At 37.0% G+C, this 21,315-nt stretch overlaps 4 protein-coding genes across 10 annotated transcripts in view; 2 read left to right on the top strand and 2 right to left on the bottom strand.

The window, feature by feature from the left end:
* Nucleotides 1-406: 406 nt before the first annotated feature.
* On the top strand, nucleotides 407-2,818 carry LOC112045241 (uncharacterized). The gene is made up of 2 exons (XM_024081349.2): nucleotides 407-1,843; nucleotides 2,457-2,818. The coding sequence occupies exons 1-2, from the start codon at nucleotides 615-617 to the stop codon at nucleotides 2,692-2,694; spliced, it is 1,467 nt and encodes a 488-aa protein (XP_023937117.2). The 5' UTR covers nucleotides 407-614; the 3' UTR covers nucleotides 2,695-2,818.
* A 381-nt stretch (nucleotides 2,819-3,199) lies between these two features.
* Nucleotides 3,200-8,136, bottom strand: LOC112045244 (early boundary activity protein 2-like). 4 transcript variants are annotated; one of them, XM_024081353.2, is made up of 7 exons: nucleotides 7,692-8,107; nucleotides 6,706-7,517; nucleotides 5,883-6,040; nucleotides 4,979-5,599; nucleotides 4,655-4,767; nucleotides 3,842-3,985; nucleotides 3,200-3,669 (listed from the first exon to the last, which is right to left on the bottom strand). In XM_024081353.2, exons 2-7 carry the CDS (start codon nucleotides 6,842-6,844, stop codon nucleotides 3,504-3,506), a joined length of 1,341 nt encoding a protein of 446 aa, XP_023937121.2. In that variant the 5' UTR covers nucleotides 6,845-7,517; nucleotides 7,692-8,107; the 3' UTR covers nucleotides 3,200-3,503. The 4 variants fall into 4 exon arrangements, with proteins under 4 accessions (XP_023937121.2, XP_052743234.1, XP_023937122.2 ...); XM_052887274.1 differs by having other exon boundaries at nucleotides 7,715-8,107; XM_024081354.2 differs by having other exon boundaries at nucleotides 4,979-5,596; nucleotides 6,706-8,136.
* Nucleotides 8,137-8,301: 165 nt separating this feature from the next.
* LOC112045250 (uncharacterized) lies at nucleotides 8,302-9,868 on the top strand. Of its 3 annotated transcripts, none has more exons than XM_052887279.1 (3): nucleotides 8,302-8,505; nucleotides 8,578-8,745; nucleotides 9,201-9,868. In XM_052887279.1, exons 1-3 carry the CDS (start codon nucleotides 8,408-8,410, stop codon nucleotides 9,805-9,807), a joined length of 873 nt encoding a protein of 290 aa, XP_052743239.1. In that variant the 5' UTR covers nucleotides 8,302-8,407; the 3' UTR covers nucleotides 9,808-9,868. The 3 variants fall into 3 exon arrangements, with proteins under 3 accessions (XP_052743239.1, XP_023937130.2, XP_052743240.1); XM_024081362.2 differs by having other exon boundaries at nucleotides 8,303-8,505; nucleotides 8,602-8,745; XM_052887280.1 differs by having other exon boundaries at nucleotides 8,337-8,476; nucleotides 8,602-8,745.
* Nucleotides 9,869-10,579: 711 nt separating this feature from the next.
* Nucleotides 10,580-21,315, bottom strand: part of LOC112045239 (probable ribonuclease ZC3H12B) — a 31,938-nt gene continuing 21,202 nt past the window's right edge. For both annotated transcript variants that reach the window (XM_024081345.2, XM_024081346.2), the window contains exons 2-4: nucleotides 16,434-16,604; nucleotides 15,127-15,359; nucleotides 10,580-14,168 (exon numbers count right to left, since the gene is read on the bottom strand). In XM_024081345.2, the coding sequence (XP_023937113.1) occupies nucleotides 13,070-14,168; nucleotides 15,127-15,359; nucleotides 16,434-16,604 (1,503 nt within the window). In that variant the 3' untranslated portion in view covers nucleotides 10,580-13,069. The remainder of the gene's footprint in view (nucleotides 14,169-15,126; nucleotides 15,360-16,433; nucleotides 16,605-21,315) is intronic.

Genomic DNA, 21,315 nt, shown 5'->3' with positions numbered 1-21,315 from the left:
TTCAGCTAAATTTAATTAGAATTCAAATTATATACACATACTGATATTATATGTTGCTTCAAACTATCCACGTACTAAAAATATACGTATCATCACAACGTAGTATAAAACAAAGTCGCTTTCTCTGTCCCTATGTATGCTTTAATCTTTAAAACAACGCAACGAATTTTGATGCGGTTTTTTTAATAGATAGAGTGATTGAAAAGGAAGTTTTATATGTATGGTTCCCGCGGGATTTGTTAAAAGCTTAAATCCACGCGTACGAAGTCGCGGGCGTCCGCTAGCTAATTAATATTTTTAAGAATGGATGACTCACGTCCCGATACAATGCGATTAAAAGATCATATTATTGTGTACGACACCAGCTGTAAACAAGCTTTGCATATAAAAGTTCTATAAATAAAGCTCGAATTTGTGAGTTTGAATTATATAGTACTGGCACCGCGCCAGCCGAGAGATGCGCGCGCGCTAAATAGCTCCGGAGAATTTTCTTTTCTTTCTGTTCAGAAAATCGAAAGTGGCAGTACTTTAGTAATGCTCAAAAAATTGTGAATCTTGGTGATATTTCATTTTTTAAGTGATACGTAGTTAAAAAAAAACATAGTGCTGTGAAAATGTCGCCCAGGTGTCCAGTTTTACCGTTGCAAGAAGTCACCTTATCTTTGGTAGCTAGACAATTGATCCACACTTTATCCAGAGTGACTACCGAGGAAGATGTGGCTTTGCCGTTCGCTATGGTGTCGTCTTACTACGAAAGTATGGGTGCGACGAGTGATATATTCCAAGATATACTCAATTTAATATTGAATAGCGAATACCTCGATCCGTCTATTAGATATTTTACAATGAAATTGCTCTTGAAAGAGAACGTCAGGAGTTTAGCTACAGGAATATTCCCGTGTCCCTATTACAGAAAAGTCCTTGAACTGATTGCGGAGCAAGGCCGACACCTAACCTCTCTTAATTTGAAAGGTGTGTGGGTTAAAGACGAGCAGCTCTCGCTTTTGTACCAGATAATAAAGAATCTGACAAACTTGACCGCTCTAAATATACCTTACATTGCTAACGATGAAGTTCTCAAGTTCATTGGGGAACATAACAAAGTATTAAAACTGCTAGATGTGTCTGGTGAAACAGATATCACTGAGATTGGCATTGACGCTATGTTATCGGGAAACCCACAGCTGACTCAGAGTTTAACTGTTGTAAATATAGGAACGTACGGTGAAGAAAATATTGATCACACAGACGTTGCACTTCTTATACGAAAACTGCCTAATCTTACAAACCTGGGAAGTTATTCGTACGTTGGAAAGGCGTTAAACTATATTTATAATAATGAATGTCCGCCTAACTTCAAAACGAAACTGCAATACGTTCACGATGTACAAACGAATATTAGAACAATGAAAGCGGTAACTGAATTATGTCCATCGATAGAAACAATTTATATAGAAGAGCCAGACCAAGGCGTGCTACAATTATTAAAAGATCTTCATTACTTGAATAAGATTAAGTTAAACAAATTTCAGTGCCACGAGTTACATCAGCTGCTGGATAAGATAGGGTATAAAATTGTGACGCTTATGCTATCTGCTTCTAAAGGATCATTTAATTTTACGAGAATAGCGGAAACTTGTCAAAATTTGGAAAGTTTGGAATTCTACTCGATCCAGACCGCTACACACGAAGAGGAAGTTCCGTTCAATAAATTGGAACACTTTGAAATTATTCAAGGGAATTTGTCACCATCCTGTTTAAAGTACCTCATGACAGGTAGCCCTAAGCTCAAAAAGCTCATCATCGGTGATGAAATTAAATTAGATGATCAAGATATGGCGCGGTAAGTTTCTTTGTCTTGTGTGAATAAAATTAAAACATCTGCACTTGTTTTCGAACGCGCAAGTGCGTAAACAATTATGTAGATCTTTAAAGATTGAGAGTGCGTATTTGTTTAAAACAAGAAAATAAATTGTAAACAGTCCCAGCCTAAAATATCGCTTTGGTTTTGTTTACCAAGGATTTCGTAACCAAGATTAACCAGATGCTCAAACAAACAATTGATTGTTTATGAAAACCTTTAAACATTTTGTTTGTTATTTTTAGCAGACCCTGATAATAATTTACTGAATCTATGAATTTATGCTTATAGAAGGTTTTAATTATTCGTAATTAATATGTGGGTCAAATCTTAGAAAGGAAACTAAACTTGACACATTCTGATCATCGGTTTAACTCAAATTAGCTTTATTTGTGTATCTTCGATGATCTCGTACAATAGAAGGTGGCTATAGTAACTACAAAAGTGAACAAGAGAAATCCATTGAGTTTCAGCTCTTGGAATTTGTCTTGGCAGACTCTGATCTGGTGCTACATGTTAGAGCAGTTTAAAAACCCTGTTTTTTAAATGACATAATGATGTGACGTCTTGTGATTTTTTTTTTTATTATTTTCAGGATGCTACGACGATACAGGTTTGATAACCTTGAGGCCATTTGGTTTCCAAACGCACCTCGACTGACAGTGGAGACTGTAGAGCTATTGATGGAGACATGTCCCAAGTTGCAGAGCTTGGGCCAGCTCAGTGGGTGGCGGTACACCCCCGATGACATGATGCTGATGAGAGCAGTCATTGCCAGTACTAACACTGACTTGATACTTTCTCCTTTAGGGATATTTCAGCAAGGAAATTGACATTGATTGATATATTTAACTATAATTTAAACGATTATTGTTATAGCGTTTATTTAAGTGATTTTATATTTAAACCTCATTGTTTCAGTTAAGTTAAAGCTTATAAATATTATTATATAAAGTATTTTTATTGTTATTAAATAACTTACTAAGTAAGCTTGCGCTTGATTATAATTCCTGATAGAAAACAAATATGGTCTATAAGCAAGCAAGATAAGAAACGTAGATGTGAAATGTTTCGTGAGAGTTAACGGAATATCATCCTCATTGCTGTACTCACTATTAATAAGCTCACGACGTTTCGCTGTTCTGTGGCACAAAGGAGAAAGAGTAAGTACATTGTGAATTCTATTCATTGTATACACTACATTGTGAATTGCCAGAGCATACTTTCCAAAGTAAATCAGGTGAATATTAGAAAATCCATATTATATCTGTATATGCCAATTCGTAATCCGTTCTATAATATAATTTAGAAGGAAACAGGCTCAAAATAATATAAAGATGAGAAATGAAGTGTTTAATACAACTTAAATAGCTTAAACTATAAGTAATGAGTATTAATGGTACTGTTAAACACTTAAAATTAAAAACATAAGTCATCATGTCAGCTTAGAATTCGAAATAATCCTTTGGTAATTCCATCTTAAATAATTAATTAAGTATTATTGCTTTAACTACTGGGTTATTCACAAACTCTCAGTTTCTTGGAAGAATAGAAAACCATTAACCATTTTAGAGTTAGAGAATAATCCTGTTGATGAATCTTTAACTACGAAACGATATTGAGATTCATCTATGGATTGTTTTTACTTTTCTTGCGCTCCTTTAATCTCGTTTTTCACTTGTCTAAGTTCCAGTTTGTCTCTTCTCAACGGCGGTGCGTTCTCTTTGAGTTTTGTTAATTTGTTTTTGTTTAGTGTTCTCATTTTGAACATTTTGCATTCGTCAGCACATTTTGTCGTGATTGCACTCCTGAAATTGAAATAGAGATAATTAATTAATTTGAAATGCTTTCCACAAAATTTTGTTTATGAAAAAGCAAGAATTAGATAAGTAATGATAATGTACTATTATATATATTTTTTTGTTATTTCGAGAAGAACATATGTTTAAAAATCTTAGTATTCATTAGAATACGCCATACCTCACTAGATTTTCCTTGACATTAAATTTTGATGTGATTTCAATAATGATGTCTGAAACAATTTTCGGATCTAGACACATTTTCGCTGGTTTATCTTGAAAGGCTGGTGACCGTTTTCCTGTTAACGAGTGAGTCGCTAATATCCTGAAATATAAATAAATGTGTAATAACCTGGATATTTAAGCCAGAATAAAATATCTATAAGAAATATATTGTACGAATAAACAGAAATATTTGTCGAACTGGATTTAATGATATTGGTCCAATGAGCTATAATCGTAGATGGCGATGGCAGACGGGAATTATTAAAACCATTGGTCGTTTTAGTTGGCGGATACTGTGTATTTGAAAACGCTCCATTAGATGGCGACAGATATCAATAGACGAGTAGCAACAAAACGTAGATGACCAAAGTCAGTTAATATTTTTGAATTCCCATGTGAATTCCCTACCTGGTAGAAGTCAGTGATTATTGTATTAATTTACACTCATGTCTTATGTACTAATTTTCAATTATGTTGTTGTTGTTGACGGATAAAACTCAACAGAGTTTTATCCGTCTTTGAGTGCAGTAAGATTCGTACAAAGCGTTTTTGATACATGTTTTCTCATAGACTCATACGCATGATTAAGGTCTGAAATGCCCTTCTGAGGTCTGACTATCTTGATTCTTAAGAAACAACGAGGGTGAATAGGCATTTTTAAAGCTAGCGCGTTTCATCTTGGGCCACATCTACACCTGCTAACGGATGCATTTAATGTTAGAAACGCGTGGCCTTATTTCATACAAAAATACTGTCTAAATATTCTTACCTTCTTGGAAAGGTGGCCAGCAATAACGTCCTAGTTGCAATCGTGTACGACTTCCAATTTACTTTCCTAAATTTATCCTTATGTATCAATGTCTTTCCACTTCCAATTGGCACCTGGAATGATAAATGCTGTATAGGATCTCTTCTGGTTTTAGGTTAGTTGGAGAGAAGTTACGGAAAAAATTCAAAAGGATTTGTATCAAGTTTGATGTATTTTACATTAGAGATTTGAATAGACAATCGACACAAAAATCGTTAAGAACAATATCTTTTATGATTTATTAGTCCATCAACCTTAAGTTCTATAATAAAATCTAATACACACCCATTCGTCTAATTCGTTGTGTGACACGTTATTTTGTTTGTCAACATTTTGTTGATTTTGGTCATCTCCTGTTTCGCGTACTTTGCTGTACTTATTGCTAATAAGAACATTGTCGTCTGAACGATTTGAATCTTCACTTCGACTTTTCTCGCTATCATTTTCATTCATTTCATATACATCTATATTATTGTGGTTTGGATTATTTCTATTACTATGTTCATTGAATAGCATTGATTGAGCTTGTGTGTTATCAAAGTTACTTGTACGCCTTTCGCTTTCAGGCTTCATGTTTTCGATAATTTTAAATAATTCGTCAAAACTAGCTTTCATGTCCATAATATTTTTTTTGTTTACATTTATTCGATCCACAAAAACTTTAGGTGCAGTCAAATGTTTTTTAGTAGAATCAGGTAAAGACTTATGACCGCCTCGAGTTTCTTTGTGCTTCCTTTTTCGGCTTTGATCATTAGATCTATTGTTTAAATTGTTTTGGCGTTCTTTTAAAACGTTTACGACCGCGTTAGGTCTATGTACAGGGAGAGGTACATTTTTTCCGTTCCTTCTCTTAGCATAATGTTGTATGTATTGTTCCATTTTCATTGTTTTTGTTTCTTTGTCCTGCTGCAATTAATTTAACAATTTTTAAACAAGTGAGTTTACGAAACAGACTTATATTTACACTTATTAACGTTATAATAGATATGAAGTCGGTTAATAAGTCCCCAAACCGGTTATTTTTTCGAGATTTATCAGTACTTTTCTACAATAAACTGGATATAAGGAAATACCTAGGCAAGTAATAGATTCCTATTTGCGATTTAAAAAAGAAAACCAAGTCAATGAGTAATTTACCTTCTGTTGATGAATTAATTAATTTAGGCACAATTCTACAAAATACACTTACGTCGGACTCATCAGAAGAAGATTCCTCATCACTAGGAGCCCAGGAAGAGCCGCTTGGTGAATAGTCTCTGCCTTCGCAAGGAATATTATCGTCTTTTGAATTCTTACTTTCATTCGCTTTCGTGAGGCGCAGTTGTTGTTCCAAAAGGGGTCGTTCGTCTGCAAGGAGATATTTAGTAAGTATACAGATTGGTTTTACGAGTATGGTTTACGTACCTAAGTTCCAATTTTAAAAATAAGAAACTTACGAATCTCTTTTATCTTCTACATACATACCTAACCATTAGAGGAAAAACCACAGAACAAAGAAAAACCACTTTATAATTCCGTGGTATAAGGTATAAGTTAGAAATGACGCGAACGTACGTTTCTGTACTGTTTTGGCGCGAATCAATTCATATCTGTACGTACCTAGTTATTGCACATCGTACCTATAAAAAGCCTCAATAGCTCAACGGTAAACGGACCGGATTCATCACCGAGGGGTTTTGGTTTGATCCCCGCCCTTTTTGTCGTACCCACTCCTAATACAGATTTTCCAAGTTGGACGAGAATTGGATGGTCATAATATTTAAGAAAGATAATTTGAAAATAATATAATCTATCATTTAAATTCGTACCTAGGTACTTATCACCTACATATTAACTGACATAAATTTTGGTCATGTATCAAGTGAAAGTGGGTGGACTCCTAAAGCAGATTCATATAAGACGAACTCTCAAAATGCATCCTAACTTGTTGTTTGATAAATATAAGTAGGTACCTACCTACCTAAGTAATAAGTTGACAAAAAGCCACGTGTTAAGACCAATGAAATACTTACAAACCATTTCTTCTTCCACGGCACCCTCGTTTGGCTGCAAAGTCATGATTTTCACATCTTCACCCACCACAGGGAGATTATTATTCCCGGTACTCCAGTCAGCAAGCAACCATTTCTCAATTTTGCTTCTCGCACTCATTTGTATAACACAACTAACACCAAATACGCACTAAATGATACTAAACCACCCCTCCGTGCATTACCGGAGCTCAGGTAAAAGTTCCATTGCACCCTACTGCAGTCATTATTACATCCCCCGCCCTATTTCTGTTCCGGAACAATACGGTATTCGCCAACTGCCTGGGCGCCGACAAAAAAGCGACCTTTTTGCAACTCTCATTTCTTAGTAAGAGATTTATTGTGCTCTTCCAAACGGAAAGACGATATACTTATTGTGTTTTAGACATCGTAAAACTTGTAGGCAATGGGCATTCATTTCAATTGGTTTTAGAGATTTAGTTTACAAATATTATTCCGAAGATTCCGAATTAGAAATAAATAATTGTTACACAAATTGACGCGGGATTAGATACTAATTAGATATGTAGGTACCTACACGTAATCCTATTACTATTATAAACTCGAAAATTTGTATAGATGTATGTTTGTTTGGATATTTGTTACTCTTTGACTCCGCTACTACTGAAGCGATTTGACTAAAATTTGGAATGGAAATAGATTTTGCTCTCGATTAACACATAGATTTTTATCCCGAAAAAATCCACGGATTCCCGAGATTTGCGAAAACCTGATGATTTTGACGGTATGAATATTTGTTACTCTTTCACGCCTCGGCTACTGAACCGAATCACCTGAAAATGAAATAGAGATATTGTCTGGATTAACACATAAGCTAGTTTTGATCCCGGAAAAATCCATGATTCCCAAGGGGTTTGTGATAAACTAAATTCCACACGGACGTTCGCTACTTAAATATATAGATAGGTAGGTAGTAAAGTTAGGTACCTACAGGTAGATCTGCTTACCTATAGGTGATAAATAAACTAACCCTCATTAAATCAGCGAATTGGGTCTAAGCTCAAAGACCCCTCTCCTATTAAGCAGAAGTTTGTTTGTTTGCTGCGATTTCACGCCTAAACCACTAAACCGGTTTTTTTTTAATTTTCACCAATAAAAAGCGACATTATAAGCGAGTAACATAGCAACTATATTTTGTTCCCGTAATCCCACAAAAATGAAAACCGCGCGTAAACATGCAGATGCCCACGAGGTGTCAACAGTCATCCGCGCAATCTGCAATTTTCAATCTTCATGACGAATCGGTTCTAAGCTCCGGTTGTCGCTACGCGCAGTCGCATGTCATAAAGTTCAAAATCGAAACAAACTGCGCGCGGGGTGCCCTACCGCCGCGCTCCTCACCTACATTGCCGCTGATAATATGTAAAATCTTGTATAGCGCAGCCCTTAGAGGTGCAGCCTATCGCATTATATTCTGAAACGTCAGCACTTGACACGGTTTACTTGCATTTAACTTGATAGTATTTTGCTCGATGCTATTGCTTTCCAAATAGGCTAGACTCCATAGCCACGTTTGAAAGAAATCTTGTCTCTGCTATTTGTCAATGTCAAAGTCATTATTTGTTTGTATTTTCTGAATTTCAACTTTCTGTTTCTTCATTGAATTTTCTAAATTAGAAACTTTAATTGAAACATTAATTTTAAGCTAAAATCTAAAAAAAATATGGAAGCGCAAAAATTAAAAAAGAAAAGTACACTCAGCAAAAGCAAAATTAAGAAAACTATTAAAAATGTAATATGTCGCCCTGATCCGGTGTTTTGGTGATTATTTATTTTAAACTACTGCTAATTAATTACTTACAACTAATTAATTACTGTTTTAATGTAAAGTAGCCATATCAAAATATCAATTTCTAGGCCTGTGATAACTGAAACGGAAAAAACTGTCCTGCAAACAGCCCTACAAAAGCACCGTGTACATATAACCCCATTCATTAAACCTCATTGGAATGATATAAAATTAAAACCTAAAAAGGAAAGACCTCAGCCACCGCCTATACAGTAAGTTTTTCGAATTCTAGTTGAACGTTTTTCTTCTTAGAAATTTATTGAATTGGATAAATATACTTATTTAATTAATTCATAACTAACCTCTAAGTTAAATAAAAGTTGTACTTTGTAACTTATTTCCTTGAAAGATTAGCCATATTAGTTATACCATTTTTATACTCCAATTATGGAGGGTGTGGGTTCGAATCTGTCTCCAACTTTTCAGTTGTGTGCATTTTAAGAAATTAAATGTCACATGTCTCAAACAGTGAAGGAAAAATCATTGTGAGGAAACCTGCATACCCAAGAATTTTCTTAATTCTCTGCATGTGTGAAGTCTACCAATCCACATTGGGCCGGATTGTAGCGTGGTGGACTACTGGTCTCAAACCCAGCAGTGAGCCTAATATGGGTTGATAATGATGATACCTAATTTTCATATTTATAAATAAGTTGTCACTTTGCAGAAAAGTTGAGGGGCTCTTCTTTGGAATATCAACATGTTGTAGTGCTGTCAAAACACAAGATTGTTGTGCAGTTTTAGTAGAAGCAGATGTCAATCCTCAAGCAATTGTTCATCCAGTCATCGAGGCATGTATTTCATCCAATGTCTCAATTATATGCTTAAAAGGTCTGAGACAGTTAAGTCTATCATATTTTGGCTTAAAAACAAGTTGTTTAGGAGTAAAAAACAACTGCTTACCTGATTTAAGTTGTCAGATACATGAAATATTTAAAAACTACAAACAGGATACAAAATTGACACCTTCTGTAACTTGTGCTGAAAATAATACTGAAAATGTAGTGAGTAGTGAAAAAGTGGATGATTCAAAAATGGATGTTGATACATACTGTCCGTATGTGTATAGAACAGATAAGAAAACTAGAGCATTTAATCCAACTGATAGTCAGCAAGACACTAAAGGGAATCAGTTTACAGGACAGCAATTTATTAAATTACCACAAGATAATACTAATAGCAGTAAACCTGCAAATGATAGAAAAGCCTACATGGCAATGATGTTAAAAAGAATAGCAAACAATCCTAACAGAGTAAAAAAGGCTAAGTCATAACATAAATTTTGTGATGATGTAAATATTACTTAAGTTAATTCAAATAAAAATGTTAACAAAATTTATGTCTTTAATTTTACTATTACTTAACTTTTTTTTTTATATATTAGTTTTTTATGAATATTTTTATAAAATCATCAGTTTGTGTAGTAGTTTAATTGCTGGTAACCAAATATGGTGAATCTCTAATTTGTGTAATAAAGTACTTATTAAGTTTAATATAAACAATATTAATTTTATGTAGTACATGGAATAAGGGTCCGTAATATATTAATTAATAAAACGATTTCTTATAAAACTGAATTTAAAAATCATGGATTTTTTCAAATTTTCCAAACTTCAAAAACACTGTTGTCCATTTTGTGACGTCACAATGTTATATGATGTACTAAACGTCAGAATAATTATTAACTAATATTTTTGTCAAATCCTCCATTTGTAAGTGATTTGTTAAAGTGATGTCATGAAACAGTTGAAATATAGACCGTCATGGCTGATTTTTTTTCAATCTAATATAATAGAAAGACAATGAACAATTTAAAACCATTAAAAAAAAAGTGTCAACTACTGTCAACTGTCAACTGAACTAAAGAAAAACATCCCTTATTGAGTTATTAGTCATCCCTAACTGTGACATGCGTTATATGCATCATGTCTTTAATTTCACTGGCAACCATACAAGGCAGTACTTCTCCTGTATGTGCTAAGACTCCTGTTACTATTTAAAATTTGTCTATAATTAATTCTAGGATTTGGTAAAATAATGGACAAATTCTAATGAGATACTTTATTCTTACAGCTATGCATTGCTATACTGTCAACATAGACAAAATCTTAAATTCCTTATTGGAAATATTACTAAATACTAATTGTCAGTTGAATGTTAGTATTTATAATTGTAAACCTAAAATTAATTACATATTTGATTATCAAATAACAACCTAAAATAATGTACTACACTCCATTATAATTAAACGGGGTATAGCACAAAAGATACAAGTAGATAATATTTATCTTACATTTGATGCATTGCATTTAAGTTTTTTAACAGTTCAATTTAATAAAAAATCAAACAACAAATGGTGTACAATATAACAGTATATTAACAATACGATAGTATAATTACTATTTCAATATCTGGCCGTCAGGGTATCTTAAATGAACTTAACAGATATGACCATTATTACTCTATTTACTTCCTTTCTTTACGCAAACTGCATAAGTCATGGGATGTGACCAGAAGGGAGCACGAAAAGTGGAAAGTATACTCCGCGCCACGAAACAAGTCCCGTAGACTCGGCGCTAATGTCTTAATGGCGCTCATTGTCATCTGGTAATGGCGGTCTTATTGCCATTTGTGTAAGGCGTTGTCAATTTTAGTTCAGGTTTTAGCCGCGAGGACTTCATTCGTGGCGCAGAGTCAAGCAGATATTCGCTTGCCTATTGATGAACGAACGAATGAATGAATGAAAAATGAGTTTGCTGCCCCTCTTCCATCCTTCTATGTCCCTTTAAACCCCCGCACCCCTGTACCACGCGAGAGAACTCATCTATATGGTATGCTTAAAAGCGAAACATTGTAGAACATTTGGGATGTAGCCTATAATTTAATCACATACATTCCGTGATTAATATGTCTTATACTGACTAATGAATAGCCTGACCAGAAAAATTAAACACCTTATTGCGAAAAAAAAAACAATTTATTTTTTATAAACTGGCTTTATGGCTCTGAGTTCTAACCCATTTGATTCTCTAATTTCTAACTAGCATGCTAATCGCAGACTGCTAAAAAGTCCTGGTGGATCCCCAATACAGGTTCTATGTTTTTCTGGTCAGTCTATAAAATATATTGTTCACTTAAGACCTACATAAAGAATTACATTAATAAAACTATGCTACTTAACATTTTACTTGATACATAGTACCAAATATAATTTATACCATCACAAAATGTACACAATATTACCTTGCAATAGATGAATTGAATATACTTATATTATTTCACATAAAAGGAGTTTTGTATGGATTTTTATAGGTTAGCAAATACATGTACGATTACTTTAGGGAATAAATAATTATAGTCAAAGCTGCTTATTCGCGGTTCCTGTATCAAAATCCCTTATTTGCGTATCAAGTGGATGTTACAATCATTTGGTATCTTTTATTTAAAAGCAGAGGCATATTTGAATACCCCGGCCAACTTTTACAAAAAGTGAAACAAACTTTACGACCACTATGTCACTGTATAGCAGTTTCTTTATGTCGGCTAAATCATCATTTACAACAAAGAACAACAATCTTCTACAATCCCATACAAATTACCATTCCTTATTTGCGGAATTTTAGGCATGTATCCCCCTCGAATAAGGAGCTTTATATGTGTAATGCGAAATATCTGATGACATTTGCCTTCAAAGCGATGATTGAATAACACCTATAAGCTTAGATATTATCTATTACTTTAGTATGTGAGTGTGATTAATTGAACAAAACTATAATTTTATTGCAAATTATAATGTATTTATTAATAAAATTTAGTCATTACATATTTTATGATGTGCAAGTAACAAAAAATGTATATTTAATGTTGTAAATTAATTGATGTAGTGTTGTTGTTTGTGAGAATTCAGTAGTATTTGTACATCCTTATATCTAAACTTAAATAACAATAATAATAATTAAATAAGACGCGCGCTTCTCAGAAGCGTACGACGAACAATACGTGTGAATGTACAAAGTTTAAATGCCTTTACTGGCTGTTGAAGTAATGTTGGTCATGAACGCGGTTGGCACAGGATAAAATACGCACATGGATTTCTTAACACACTTCTAAACAAAATTAAGAAGTATTTAGAAGACCATAAGTTTACAATATTATAGCAGCTAATGCTATAGCATAAGTTTATCTCAGGTGTGTCATTGTCTATGTGACACTTATTTTATCTACATTTAGAATATTTAAAGTTTTAATAGAAGATATGAATATATAAGATAAGATGTCTAAAAGGCTATCTTATGGGAGTAGAAACGTCAAATGCCGTATACGTTATTCTCAATTAGATAGAAAGGCAGCCATTACAACAATACCGCCGTTCATCACTCTACATAATGCATTGATCCAATGAATGTAAAACAGCAATTTCTTGTGGGAAATTGGGAATAATTCAAAGATCAACAAGCTATTTACACGAGAGAAATTAGATTGTAATTATTTGTCATTCACAATCGATATTTCTCGTTCATTCATAAGTTACCGACATCAATGCGCCGGCCGCGGCAAAGTGGACTCGCTCGGTCTGTATCGGTCTAGAAGGATGGCGCACATCTTTTGCGGGTCCGTCTCGTCCGGGTACGTGGCCATCGCTTCTGTGACTTGCGCTTCGGGGAATATTCCCGCCAAGTGGAAATGCATCCGTCGCCTCGCTTCCCAATGCTGCAGCGCTCCTTCGGAAGCGCAAGGCGAGAGGGAAATTCCCGTCATACGAGGAGCTATGGCGGCCGCCGCACCGACCGGCGCGGACGACACGCGAGCGGCTGCAGAATGAAGCCGCGGGTCACAGTTCGGGTTCAAAGTGAGTTGTCGGGCAAGTTTTCGATGCGGATTCGGATCCGGCGGAGGTTGCGACGGTCCAGGAATTTGCGCGCGATCGAAATGTGACACGAGACTCATGTCCGCCAGCCGCGGCGTCGCGGAGTGAGCTCGCGCTAGAGGTTTCTTGGTATCGACGGGCCTTCCGCCCGGAGGGAGACTCAACGTGTGCAAATCGCGCGCTTTACGCGCAGCGCGCTCCGACAGTTTCTCTGCGACCGATTTGTGCGGCCGCCCCGCTCGCTCCGGGTGGTGGAACTTACATTTGTTGCCGTACGTGCACTTGCGGCCGTAGGGGCAGGCGGGCGGCGGATCGCTGCGGGACGGCGGCGCGCGGAGAAACGCGTCCAAAGTTGGCCCCGATCTGCCGAGCGGATCGTCCGGAGGCATGAATCTGTCGTTGACAAATGAGAACATCAACAGCCGCTCCTCGACTACCTTTCGGAATTCAGGACTCTCCGCAGCAAGATCCCTGTAGTTGTCGTTGGAGACGACGATTCCGTCAGTCTCGGCCGCGAGTCGTACGATGTACCTGTCGTCGTAGCAAATGAGTCGTTTTCCCCCCAAAAGGCGGCTAGGAGTGTAAACGAGTACGCGATTTCTTTCCAGTCGCTCGAGAGCGTCGCGGTCGGCCACTGGGTTGTCGGGACGGGAGGCTTCCTTCCGCCATTTCGGCACGAACACCGTTATTTCCTTGTGGCCCCTTGCCCGGAACCAGTCCACGCATATTTCGATACCCCTGCATGAAAACACCTCCTTATTTCCGTGGCTGAAAAAAAAAATTAACTTGAATTAACAAAATGCTATTTGAATAAACAGCCAAATATCTTCGCATTCGTCCGTATCGCACGCCCGGTTGGCTGGAGTATTATCTAATAAGCATAAAAATAGGTACCGAGGGTTCTGAATAAACTTAAACATAATTTAGTAACATTCGTAAAGTTATGAAACCAAACATTTTTTCTAATCAAACCTGGATTGATGGAGAAACTTAATGGTTCAAGGTTTAATAGAGGGAAGCACCCAATAAATTTTGATTCTCTAAACGTCAATATATGCGGCATTAATCTTTATCTATCTTTTGACTGTGTTGCGTTTTACGTAGAGATTCAGGGATTCACACTTGAGCATCTGTTATTAATTTGAACCTCATTGTACTTTTCAGATTAAAACTAAAAAAATCCGCATTGATCTAGTGACTTGTATATGGGTCGGACTATTCTTCTGAGAAATTGTCAGTAGCAGCTCAAAGTCAGACTGTTAGTGTCCTTCTCCTTGCCTCGAACATTATCATTAACATCGTTACATAGTCAAGCATTATCAGCCCGTTAACTAACCTTAGTGGGTTTAAACTCCAAATGCTCTCCCCTATATGGAGGAAATAGGAATTATGATTAACATCGTTACTCGGTCAAACATTACCAGCTCGCCAACCTTGGTGGATATGGCTAATAACTGATAATGAAAAAAGTTCTTTTTTCTTAATTGGTTCAGGTCTGGCTGGTGGGAGGCATCGGCTGTGGCTAGTTACCACCCTACCGACAAAGACGTACTTCTAAGCGATTTAGCGTCCCGTACGATGTCGTGTAGAAACGGAAAGGAGTGTGGATTTCATCCTACTCCTAACAAGTTAGCCCGCTTCCATATTAGATTGCATCATCATTTACCATTAGGTGAGACTGTAGTCAAGGGCTAACCTGTAGAGAAAAAAAACAAGGTTCCCTTACCTCATAGCAACATTGCTGCCATCTATAACGATGTGTCTCAGCGGAGCGCGGTCCGGGAGGAGCTCCGGCTCGATGGGCGGCGGGGGGGAGGGCAAGCGCGGAGGTCTCTTGGATGCGAGGTTGATGAGCTCGGCCAACAACTCGTTGCGGGGGGGGTCGGGCCCCAGCCGCTGTAGCGCGGTCCTGGCTAGTCGCTCAGAGTAACCCAGCTTCACTGCGAACTCTATTTTGGCCTAGAAAGAAAAATACGGAATCAAGATCAAAATTCATTTATTTCAAGTAGTAGGTAGTGTAAAATTTAGAAACGTAAAGTATTTCTAAAGACTACCACCGTATCGGAAGGGACCGTTTATACCTGACAAGTAGACGCCGCGCGGTTTCACCCGCTTGGTTCCCGTTCCCGTGGGAATACGGGCATAAAATATAGCCTATAGCCTTCCTCGATAAATGGGCTATCTAACACTGAAAGAATTTTTCAAATCGGACCAGTAGTTCCTGAGATTAGCGCGTTCAATCAAACAAACAAACAAACTCTTCAGCTTTATAATATTAGTATAGATGATATTAATGAATAACAATAAGTAGTTTTTCGTACAAGTATCAGCAAAACCATAATATAAGAACTGCATTTACCTATAGTTGTCCTATAGCCAGAGTTAAACTTGATAATTTATACCTACGGATTATGCAATATTAAACAATAATTGCATATTTTATCAACTCATTCTAATTTGAGCGAAAATATTTTTTATTAAAATACGTGTCTTACAATCTATATATTAATTATTGTTAATTGTTAAATGTACATGGAGTTATCGAGAAGTATAATCACAACATGATTTAACACATCTTGCCCGCGACTCTACGCACGCATCTAAAAAAGGAAGGTATTAGATATACTAACCTACATTATCGATCATGTAATTACAGCGTCAATGCGCAAAAATTCAATCAACTCGAAAAGGAATCCCATTTGCACAATGATCGCTTGATGGCAAAGTATGAAGTTAAAAGAAGGTCTATTTCCAACGCCCAAAATTGAAAATGCAACACTGGTCGAAAAAAAAGCATCGTGTTTTAAAAACGCGTCGTGTGATCATATAGTTGGGAATGTATTAGTTGTACATCGCGTTGACGTCACCCAGGCGCCAACTCAGTTACGGCTGTGCGACGCCGTGCTTTCGTCCCGATGACCGCAGCGCAGGAACAGCGAAGGTAAGCCTGTCCCATTTTGATTATTGTGCGTGTTTCAAGCGCATGTAACGCGCGATAAGGTAATCCCAAAAAGTTTAATATTGACTCCATACCTGGTTAGGCTGCGGCGGCGCGAGGGTGACATACTCCGCAAACTCCGCCGCGAGCGTGTCGGAGGGAGTGCGCGAGGCGGCGCGGTGCCCGCCGTCGTCCTCGCACTCCGAGTCGTAGCTCGAATCCTCGCCGCGTTCACCAGCCCAGCCCAACGACGACTCCACATATTTCTGTCAACAACAAACTAAATTATTATTGTTGTAATCGCCATCTTGGTTATCGGTGACATCTAATTGTTGAACAAGCCAATCCGCCATAGATAGGCGCGGTAACGTGTTCTTGTGAAAGTTTACTTTAGATTCCCTAAGCCAAATATTTTTTTTGGCAAGTCATAGTTTTTAGGGAAAATCCAGTGAGTTTACAAACTATTTATTTAAATGATGGACATACAGTTGAAGTTGAAGGCACACAGTATTATAGTACTTGATGTTATGTGGCTTAGCATTTATACGAGCAGCACGTTGCCAACGGCAGCTGGCAACTGCTACCGACGACTGCAGTCGAGTGCAGTTAGCAGTAGCTGCTCGTGTAAATGAACCCTTAAGGTATTATGAGCCAGGAGTTCTGAAATTGCATCAACTATTATAAGCTACCATCTAATTTAATTGCTGAGATTTAATTACTAAACTTATAAAATCATCATTAGCTTATTTCAACAGCTGACACGCCACGCCTTCATCCTAATTGGAGAGGGGATTATGGAGTAGCCACAGTAGGGCAATAATTATAAAACCAAAGTAGGTTTCTTTCATATAGCACACATCATTTATCAGCTCGAGAAAACATCGATCAAACCATTAAGTTCCCACAGCAATCGATAGTCAACATTTACTTGTGTTGGCGCCAGCACAGGACAGGGTCACGGGGGCGGCGAGGCGGATCTACAGATGATCATTGACCTTTGCCGCGCGCAAATCCTCGACGTACCGGTTATAATTCATTATTCACTATTAAAGTGCCGATGTATGAAAGTTCGCCACACAGATGGTTCAATGGAACTGCGATGCTCGCGCCGGATGTGGACGAGTGGCCCAAATTGTAAAAGCAAAGCACTTTTACAGGTATGGAGTAATCGGACTTGTACCTAAGTATTTATCTAAAGGACGCTTGCTCATTTAGTTTAACTTGAATTATGAGTTTGGATGGACGTAGATTTCTTTTAGATGAGGGCTAACTTGGTTCAAGTTCAAGTAGGAGTTCAAAGGTAGGGTGAGCCAATTTAGGAAATGTAAAATCCTTAATAGACGATGGACATTGGGGTCCCGGGATGCTGGAATGGCGACCCCACACTAGGAAGCGCAGTGTTGGGTTGGTCGACCCCCCACCAGGTTGACTGACGACATCAAGCGAGTCGCAGGGATTCGCTGGATGCAGGCGGCTCAGGATCGTGATGTTTAGAAATCAGCAGCAGTTGAATGATGATGATTGATGATACCCATCGGCTGAGATGAAGATGATGATATTAATAGACCCGACCTGGGAATCAACCCAATCCAATCTCTGAAATCATTACTAATTGCATACTATACTGTTAGAGTTGTTTACAAGTCTTAAGGGTATTTTTTGTTGCCGGTGAAACTAGAAGCACACGAGGCCTAACACGAGGTCCTAGGTGGACGGGAGCTTGGTAGAAAATTGTACGAAATGTACCTGACATGTCCTGTTACGTGTTGCTTTGTTATTGGCATTTCATTGAACATCAGATTGATCAATCCCTTGTTCCGCAAACCATACGTTACCGTACGCTACATAGGAGGGGGGCCGGGTGGGCCGTGCCCACCCTAGGATTCCGAGCTACCAATATGGAATTCTATTATAATACTAATAATAGACTTGATGTCGGGGGCCAGACCCCCTTTAGGAAATAATCCTTGATACGCTAATGTCAACTATAACGTAGTATAAAATAATTTGGTTCAGTAAATTCGGAAAATATTTACTGCGACGGACGAACAAACTGACACGCAAATGATCCTATCAGTGTTCAAGTTTTGTAGGTACTACGAGAGTCGGAACCGGAATAAAAGTTCAAACACAACATGACAATTTAAATTGTTTAATTTTGTATCCCAAACCATTCAGTTATAATAACTGTTACAATTTTCCGACACCTAAAACCAGTTGCCGATTAAACTAAAAGGAAACTCAATTGGCTTCTTAGTCACGGCTACATCCGTGTTGGGGTTCGCTCGCCACTTGGCCAAGTTTTAAGATCTAAATTCTGATTGTAGATTGCGTTACTTTTGCCAAGTTTTGCAACTTGTGGCGCAACTTAACTTGTTGCATTAACATGCAGGCAATGTCCGCAATTTTGTCAAACTGATTCGAAATAGGTATAACTGATACATAAAGTGCCTTATCATTGACATGACTGTTACTTTTTTATCTCAACAAAAAAAAGCAAGGAAGTGCGAGACGTCGGGATCGCTAACGGAGGGTCCTGTACAATAATGTTATGAAGGAAATTACTAAAGATTTCGTAACACTGAAAATTAATCTAACGAAAAATTACTCTGGGGAACAAGCTTAGCTTAGGACTTTGGACTACTGTTAAATGCATTTTGCATATCTATATTAATATTATGAAACTGGAAAATTTGGTTGTTTGTTTGGTTGGTTGAACGCGTTGATCACAGGAACTACTGGTCCGATTTGAAAAATTATTTCTGTGTTAGATAGCCCATTTATCGAGGAAGGTTATAGGCTATATATATATTCCCGTATTTCCCCGTATTGAAAGCCACTTAAGCTTTGCGAGTAGCAGAAGCAGAGTAGATGGGCGGAACGATTATCTAAGGGCGTCTAATAATATTTATTTTAATATTGTTTTATACAATGATAGATAGTGACTGACGTTTCTAATACAAATTGAATACTACTATAAAACGCCTGCCTGAAACTAGTTAGCAAGAACTATTATAGTGGTTTTAATTATGTGTGATGCAAAACATTGCTTCTTGTCAAGTCTAATGATTTTAGAAGTTTCTGATATAAAAGTTCTTGACAGACAGACAAATAAGGCATAGATAATTTTTTCAATTTATTTTGCTATCATCCGCAAAAAGCCGACGAACCCATGTGACAACGTCACCCAGACCCAGTGCTACAAAATACTCTCTACGTACGTTTCACCCCGAGATCGGAGCATCCTCAGGAGATGTTGACTCTACAACGTGCTATGTAGGACCTGGGTGACGTTGTCGCTTGGGTTCATCGACTTTTCGCGGATGATAGCAAAATAAATATTTTTATTATCTATTCATGATGAACTTCCGCAAAGTAACGCCTGCTTCTATTCAATAGACTAATAAGGGTTCTATTTGAGGTACGGAACAAGAGCGTCAGCCTGTCATTCCCTTCGCGGAGGGAGGGTTACAATAATATGGAGGATGAATGAAAACCCTCCCTGCCTCTTCGGTGAAGCCCTTCACACGGAACCCTAAAAACATACTTATTAAAAAACTACATTAGGTATAACTTAATTCCAACTTCAGAATATCTTTAACACTTATTTTATTTACCTGATATTATGCAAAATAAAATGATAATAATTATATGACTTCTTAATACTCGGTTTTTTTTTACATTTTTTAATTTATAGTACAATCTACATATTCGAGTTCACACGACGTTTTACATTCCTAATAGTACGAGAACCGGCATAAGAAATATATACCCTCATCTGTTATTTATTTGGAATATGAAATATATGATAAAAAATATTTACATTGAGTCATTGCACATAGGTTGCCAAGTTAAATTGCGGTCGGGTAGTATTAGAAGATTATTATTATTTTTTAATTTATTTAATCTTCTTCCCTCATTGGTTAATTAAAAAAATCGTACACTAGTTAATAGAAAAGAAAAAGTAAAGGTTGTCTGCTTTCACGCCAGATATAAACAGCTTAGTAATGTATATTTATATACCCTAATCAGTTTAGTCGTAATGTGTCAAAAGAAAGCCTTTTCATGCTTAATTTAACTGTATTAAGCCTGCCTTTGATCTAGTTCATGGTTTCCAAGATTTTGTGTGAAAAATGTGTCTTGCCAAACAAGGCAACCTATTTACAGTGTGTCAATATTATCTATCATTTATTGGTTATTACTAATAAATAGCAGATGAGGCTATATATTTCTAATGCCAGATCTTAGACCATAAAGTGTACAAGACACTATAGCAATTAAACCGGTAGACCTCAATATACACAAATACATAATTATATTATTTATTGAGGCAATATAAATATTTATTCAATGTTACATAAGCATCGAAATAAAAATTATATTTGGTAGATATAATTGGTAAAAATTTTTATATTCCACAACGTAGGTAGGTACTTACAAATTACAAAGTATTTGATGGAAGCCGATGATGCCGTGTAGAAACCGAAAGGGGTGTGGATTTTCATCCTCCACCTAACAAGTTAGCCCGCTTCCATCTTAGACAGCATCATCACTTACCATCAGGTGAGATTGTAGTCAAGGGCTAACTTGTAAAGAATAAAAAAAAAACCTGTCTCATCATCTTCTTTCCCTTATCTCACTGAGGGGTCTTGACTAACCCACTTGGGGTCGGAAAAATAAGTCAATCTTTTCCATTCGTCTCTATTACTCGTCAACTCATCATACACTCCCTTTACACACATGTACCCTTTCACACATTCCAGCCATCTCTTCTTTGGCTTTTCACTCCTCCTATGTCCTTCCACTTGTACGTACAACGTTTTTCTAGCAATGTGACGCAACGTCTTTCCTCCCTACGCATTACATGTCCATACCAAGCTAACCTTCTACTCCTCAATTTTTCTGTCACTGACGCCATTATCAACACATAAATACAATTGAAATCTCTGTCTGTGATTAAAATCTCTGTATTTTATC

This window comes from Bicyclus anynana, chromosome 19 (assembly GCF_947172395.1).
Source record: "Bicyclus anynana chromosome 19, ilBicAnyn1.1, whole genome shotgun sequence".
In the NCBI taxonomy this organism is placed as follows: Eukaryota; Metazoa; Arthropoda; class Insecta; order Lepidoptera; family Nymphalidae; genus Bicyclus; species Bicyclus anynana.
The sequence above is the reverse complement of the archived record's forward strand: the minus strand, read 5'-3'. Positions and strand labels throughout refer to the sequence as shown.